At 38.0% G+C, this 7,500-nt stretch overlaps 1 protein-coding gene across 1 annotated transcript; it reads right to left on the reverse strand.

The window, feature by feature from the left end:
• Positions 1-788: 788 nt before the first annotated feature.
• LOC116402448 lies at positions 789-1,686 on the reverse strand. Its single transcript, XM_031881696.1, has 2 exons — positions 1,664-1,686; positions 789-1,512 (listed from the first exon to the last, which is right to left on the reverse strand). Exons 1-2 carry the CDS (start codon positions 1,684-1,686, stop codon positions 789-791), a joined length of 747 nt encoding a protein of 248 aa, XP_031737556.1.
• Positions 1,687-7,500: the final 5,814 nt, after the last annotated feature.

Consider the following 7,500-nt stretch of genomic DNA (forward strand, 5'->3'; position numbering starts at 1 on the left):
GTGAACTTTCGAGGCCTCCGATCGTGTTCTAAGTCCGGTCATTCCTTTCTAGGCCATTAGCCCTTTCTTCGGCGTTTTGGGACGGAACCAAGAAATCGAGTCTGGGCATCACCGTTCGATTTCTGTGGTAAAGAAACTTCGAGATCACTCAAAATTGGTCCACCCAGTAGTTAGATGTGAACTTTTGAGGCCTCCGACCCCGTTCTAAGTTCGGTCGTTCCTTTCTAGGCCATTGGCCCTTTCTTCGACGTTTTGGAACGAAAGCAAGAACCGAATCTGGGGCATCACCATTCAGCTTTTTTTTCTTTTCGAAAAGGTAATGATAATATTATAGAACAACAAAGTTGATCTCACAGCCTGAGGTCAAGGCACAAGAGCGAACAACACTCATAGAACAAGTAACTAGACAAAACAACCCATAAGTACCCAAAACAACCCCACATCTCGGGGACAAGAACCAAAACCAAAAGAAACCAACTAGTGTATCAAACAATAAAAGGACAAGAAGAAAAGAGAAAGACAACAAAGACAAAAAAGAGAAAAAAAACCCCACAGCCCGAGGACATGCAAAAGAAAAGCACACTAAATAAGACCATGAACTCAATTGGACCAAGAAGCAGCACGACTTTAATACACGACCGAATGAGCTGGAAAATAACCATAGGCTCCCAAACAGCACCTCCATGAAGACGAAGATTTCGCTCCTGCCAAATGAAATAAATTGTAGCACACCAGAGAAGGCGCCACAATTTTCTCCTCACACCCTTCCCAATACCCTAATTGCAAATCTAAGATAACTCAACCCCCCAATACCGTATCCTGTGAGAAGATGACATAAACAAAAGGATTCTAGACCAAATCTCCCACCCAAAAGGACAAGGAAAAAACAAATGGTCACGAGACTCATAGTTCCGTCCACAAAGAATACACGATAAAGGAATCGAACTATCCCACCGACTTAATCTATCTCTAGTACCCAACCTATCCTTGATGGCCAACCAAGTATAGAAGGAGTGCTTAGGAATATTTCCCCCACCCCACAGTAAACCCGACCAGCCAACCCTACTACTATGAGGACGAATAGCCTCGCACGCACTGACGATCGAAAAACTCTCATGACTACCTGGCACCCGGACCCACATATCCTCAACACTCGGACTCGGCCTCACTCCCTGAATTCTATCCCAAATGTCCATCAAATCCAAAGAAACAAGCGACCACCTCCAATCTCCATCCCGACCCATGAAATCCACAAGCCTCGCATCCCGCCGACTATCTGCATCATAAATCACCCTCTCCCCAAACTGCTGGATAATCGGTCCACCCTGAATCCTTGGATCCAACCACACTCTACACTTCTTACCATTGCCCACCTCCATCTTAACATGAGCTTTAAGGATATCCCGCTTACGCAAGATTGCCCTAAAACACCAAGATCGACCCACCCCAACATCGATCTCCCACAACGATCTCCCTTTAAGGATATAAGCTTCCACCCAAGCAACCCACAAACTACAAGATTTAACTAGAAGCAACCATAAGATCTTTAACGTGCTTGCTATATTCCAAGAAGATCCATCGCGAATAGCAAGACCTCCTTCATCAAAAGGAAGACAAACCTCATCCCAGGCAACTTAAGCACCACCTCTACCCTCCGTCTTACCTCTCCACAGATATGCCCTCCATGGATATTGTTGAAGATTTTCGGTTCATCTTAAACGCCTACTTTTCTAGGTTCATATTGAATTGACTCGTTCATTCTATACTCTTCTTTCTCTTAGCATTGGTACTTTTTAGGTTTCTGCAGGTCTTTGTAATAGTCTTTACAATCATCAAAACCTCTTGACTCGTCTTCTCTTCTTTTTATTACCTAGCTCCTTTATCGTCTTTTCTTCTTTTTATTCCTTATTGAATTGAGAATGGAGAATCTTTTATTATTTTTGAGATTAATGAGTGAATGAACTAAGCTTTTGCTTAAACTACAAAACTTATGTGTCTTCAAAAGCTACAGATGGGACAAGCATTGGCCTCGCCTTGAATGACGGGCATCGAGTAACTAAATTCCTCTTCCTTATTTTCATTCCGAAAGAGATGAAAGAACTGCATTCGTGGACAATAGGTTGGCTTGCTTGGGTCGTATTCTAGTAGTTCATTATGCCTTTTTTGGTTGGGAAAGAGCTTTTTTAGCTCTTAAATAACTGAAAGGGAGAAAGAAAGAGTCGAGCCAGTGGCTTGCCTCTGAAGAGAATCCCTATCCTTGGGGTGGTGACCTTCGACTCGATCCGAAGCGCCATACGGCGCAAAGTTTTTGTTATTTGATAGTCAATAATACTGATTTTTAGTCTTTGCTATTTGATATTTATTATTAATTAAACAATGCTATTTTTTAACCTAAAACTATTTTTTAAACCTAAAATAGTTTTCATATTACAAAACTAACCTTTTTTCTATCTTCTTTTCACATAAATGGAGGACCACATGAAGTAAAAATACATATGGTCCCTTCGTCAATGCCTTTAATACTTTCAATGCTACACTTATCTAACACAATTTTAACTCTCAACTTCTAGTTTCAAATTGACACTTCCTTTTTTCATTATTATTGTTGTTGTTGTCGTTGTCGTCATTGTTGTTATTATTATAGTTAGAGAAAGTATTGTAAATAACAAAATTGTTGAAAATATTTACAAAATATAGCAAAATTTCAAATCTATCACTGATAGACATCTATCAATAAATCTTCTCAGATTTCTTGGAGAGATTAGTGGAAATCTTCATGGATAACTTTGCAGTCTTTAGAGACCCATTTCAAGATTGTTTGAGCAATTTGTAAGTGTTACCATGTTTAGTTTGAGCTTAATCCGAACGTCTAATGCTATTGAAAGAAAGAATCAAGTATTAGTAGCCAGCTACTTGAGAGAGTAAGTTACAAAGATTTCACCTATAAAAATACGTAAAAAGAATTTTGGAAACATAATTCCTTATGGTGTTTTACTCCTCCATCACTTGTATCCCGATAGGCAAACAAGTGTGGCATTTAAGCACCGAGAGGCAGTCCGCCTTAAAGAAAAGAGGAAATGTGATATTTACGGATAAAGAAACCTAAATACTATTGGAATTTATGTCCTAAAACTCGTAGTTTGTAGTTTTAAATTATATTCTATTCAATAAAGTGGTTATTGAGGACTTATTAGCAAAAATAAAATATTATAATCTTGAATATAATAAACTAAGGTCTCGAAGCTATCTAGTGTAGATTTGAACTTTTTGTAGAGACATAAACGTGGATCAAGTTCAAGTATATATCCCAAACGGTCTATACTCTATAGCAATAAATAAGGTTGGGCGCCTTATTCTGGGAACACTATGGATTTGGCTCGCTTTGTAGTTAGTACAAATGATGTGATCCTGAATCGTTTATGTAGAGACATGGAAGTGGGGGCATCCTATGTAAAGAGTTTACATAAGATTGGAGCCAAGAAATAGTCACTTTTAAGTTATAATACAATGAGTGTATAAAACTGACTATTTCAATTATTGATGACCTAAGTAACTTAATCTTAATCTTGACCTAACTATAAACTTCTATTCACACGAAATTATCCTTAGATTTGCATAGGTGAGGACAGCTTAATGGCGCTAGCCCAATAATGCTCCTATTTCAAGAGTAAGACCAGGTGGATGGCTAAGAACATAGGGTGCAAGACAAAATTCACTCTTACACGTTTTAGTGTTAGTAGATAGGTTGTCCTCATAAGACTGAATCCAAGTCTTGAACAAGGGGTCTCACCCTCTCATCGACCTGAGAGGGATTTGGTTCATAGGTTGGACCTTAAACCATATATTCAAAGTGGACCAGTGGGACTTAAGGAGAAAGATGAAATCTCGAGAGTAAAACAGTATTTTAACACAGTCGATGTTACGAACAACCTGTGAAAAATTAACTTACTGATCATGGTTATATTAGATAGACATAAATATATCCCTATGCCAGATTTACCATGCTTTTTAGTGTTTTTATCGCAGGAAAGAAGAAATACACGCTTATGCAAGAAAAATATTGCCTCTTGTCTCCAAACTCCTCCTTGCGCGCCTTAGCCATGTCCTTGCTACTTGCTCTCTCTCTTGTAGTTGGCGATATACACTGGCCAAGTGATGACTATAACTAAACTAACACGATAAGATTTATAAGCTAAGCTTCTTATCAAGAACTTATCACAAACATAAACTACAAGTAACACACAAACAAATGAATAGTAAAGGACTGTTAGGTTGAAAGGGTACAATCATGTAATATATTAAAGAATCTAGGCTTTAGCCAACTGTACGATCTGAGCACATATATTACAAGGAAATATGAAAATAGAAAGTAAAGAAAAATCACTTTACAAGTTAGGAGAAAGGGAGGATGAAATCTTCTCTACTTGGAATCTAAGCTTTCACTTGTAGACTGATTGAAGAAGAATAAGAACTACTTTTACAGACGACAGAAAAGGTACTCATTTTCACCACTCTCTAGGGTTTGGTCCATTCAGGCGCACATGACTGATCCATTTAGCAATATGATTTCTCTCGAAGCCAGATTCCTTACTTGGTAGGGGAAAAGTTCTTTTATAGGCAACTTTCAGTGAGAAACTTCTATTATTCTGAGCATGTCAGCGTCGAATGCAGCCTTGTCAAGTCACATCAACTCCAACTACCATTCATGTGTTCTAGTGAACCTTTCTCGCGTGATGACGTAGTCTTTGCGTGAGTTTCTCTGCGTAGCCTTTGCGTGAGTTCCTCTGCAATTCACTAGTTTCTTCTATTATTATATTCATGCGTTTTAAAACACTAAAAATAGGGTGAAACATGCGTTGAGACTTATGTAAAGTGTATTTCCAAATATTTATGAATTTACAATAGAAGCTACACATTTTGATACACTTGTTACATATTTTGGTCTCATTATTCTATCTAAAAGACTATAATAACTAATATTTCTACAAGTTATCACATTTTCAAATTTAGAATAATGCTTGTCCTCAAGCATCACTCCATATTATTGCTTTTTGGCTTTGCTTTAACTTTTATTAAAACACCTTATTTTTAAATGCCTTACAAGAGTTTCAAAAAGTTTCAAAAACTTTAGCTCAAACCTCGAACACTCCTAAATTTAGAATGTATAAATGTCATTGCTAAAAATGAATGATAAGACAAAGGAGGTTTGAAGTAAAGCTTACTCGCCTAACAAACTTTAGAAATGTTTCCTAAGTAAGTTTTAGTTAGATACTTAAATAACAAATGAAACTTTATTTCGCGTAAGTTTTTTCAGAAGTTATTGTTAAGCACGAAGACAAATTAAAGTACTTAAACGCGGGGAGCCAAGCTTGCGACAAGAAAAATTAAATGCATAATGGTTGCATCAAAAGATTCATTTGTATTGAAAATGACATAAGTACAATGGAAATACAAAGTACATAAGTAGAAATTAAATTTTACAAAAGAAGATAATGAAAATACAACACCTCTAATTTAAAGTTGTGACGGTGGTAGAGGACGATTTCTTGCATTGCGAATAACGGGTCATGTCGCATAAGGGGCCTCATTACATCTGGTGGAACCTCGAGCACACGAATGGTGATGCACATTAATAAGTGCTAATATCTCAGTAACGCTCTAAATTATATGTCATTCCTTGCGATAAGTTGTTTAACAAAACCAGTCAATGTTTCACTTTGTTCCTTGATGGCAAGAAGTTGCATCTAAAGCTTATTTACTTCCCTCTTAACTTGATCTATTTGTGTCGACTGCTTCCATTTGCGTTGTCGCATTTGAGTTCCAAATCACATAGTTGTTTTTTACTCAACAAGTGCATCTCTTGAAGATTAATGTGACAATGAATTACGTCTTCAAATCTTTTATCCATTTCAATGAATTTGAAGTTGTAAGCTTCATCAACTTCTTCTTCATCGTTCTCACTGATTCCTTCATCTTGGCATTTTGCGTTGAGGCTTGAGTAGTTGATTTTGGCGGTGAGGGGACGCTTATCTCGATCTACCATAGAGGTAGTTTCTTTTCCCTCTTGGAGTGGGTCATCAATATCATCCTTTCGAACTTCCCTTCTTAGTGACACCTTAGGGCTTAGTGTCGCTTTTTCAGACTACTTGAATGCGTCAAAACGCGCTTGGATCAAAAATAAAGTTTGAAAAAATTTCTTGGTTTGATTCAAGGCTGAATGACTTGGTTTGGTTGGGCACGACTGTGACAAAAATTTGAGGAATTTCCTCTTGCCGCAAGGCAGATGCTATTGCTGGGTTATATACAATAATAGCAAGACATTTGTTGGAATCTTGCTTTGGTAAGGAAGGGGATAGTTATTACTTTGACGGGTGGCTTGGGCATTTTGGATTTAAAGGGTTTGGAATTTTGGAGGAGTTTGAGAATTTATAGCTTTGGAGAACTTGGATTTTATGGGTGAGAAGGGATTGGTGGACTTCTTCTTAGGACTACTAGTGGATACGAGAGGGAATGGGTCCTTAGAGTCCTTGGCCTGAGAGGTTTTTACTTTTTTCAATTCTGACTCCTCGCCTTTTCACTTGCATTTTAATGAGACATTATCTTCCTCACTTTCCTCTTCTTCATTACTCTCATCCACGTCTTCAACCTTAATTTGACTTTCCTTTTTCGTCTTCAGGCGTTTGAGCCTTACTTTATTTTGTTGATGTCAATGACATGGTGAAGGGTTGAGATGGTACAAATCCCATCCTTCACAGCTTTTCTAATACTAGACATGCCTTCAAACATAATTTCTCAATCAAGTGCAGGAAGGGTCTTCCGTCATGGGGATGCTTGATCCATGCAAGAATATGCTTACATATTATCTCGCCCACGTTCACTGGTATCTCTTCCATAATGCAATAGATGAGCATTATTTTGTCCATAGAAATGGTGCTATCCGGGCGAGTCGACATGATTTTCTTTTTCACAAAGACCAACCAAACGCTAGCATCCGTGTTTGGGTTATGCAAGAAGATTAATCCCATCCGTATTTGGTAAGTCCCTATAGACATTTTATCCCATTTTGTCTTGGAGCAGACTACTTTTTTCAACGCTTCATCCACGTCTTGCTTTGTTTGGTTTTTGAAAATCGCATGTCTAATTTCTTTACTCTCTAACCTTTAGAGCTCGTTTATCGCGTTAGGCCCAACATCTACTTTCTGTCCCTTGATCATTACGTACTGTTGTTCTTCATTGATGTATCCCTTGTAAAAAAACTTCACCACATCTGGTTTTTTTTTGCAGGTCTTGGCCTCGTCCTCCAAATGACTTAATCCACTAATCTCTTTCTCAAACTCCTCGCAATATTCCTCCATGGATTTCTCTTTTCTTTTTCGTTCTTTGCGGAGAGGGCTACCTTGTTCGCCTTATTGAGGAGATCTTCCCCTCCCTCAATTTAATTTCTTTCTTCTCTTCGGCTTAGGCCTTAACACCTTGTGCCTTATCCTTAATCTTCAATAG

The sequence above is a fragment of the Cucumis sativus genome, chromosome 3 (genome assembly GCF_000004075.3).
Source record: "Cucumis sativus cultivar 9930 chromosome 3, Cucumber_9930_V3, whole genome shotgun sequence".
NCBI classification, from domain to species: Eukaryota; Viridiplantae; Streptophyta; class Magnoliopsida; order Cucurbitales; family Cucurbitaceae; genus Cucumis; species Cucumis sativus.

Bases quoted from the DNA above. Each gene is read 5' to 3' on its own strand.
- LOC116402448 (XM_031881696.1), bottom strand. From the start codon at position 1,686: ATGGAGGGCATATCTGTGGAGAG. The intron at 1,513-1,663 runs GTAAGACGGAGG...TAAATCTTGTAG, and splicing joins GAGGGCATATCTGTGGAGAG to TTTGTGGGTTGCTTGGGTGG.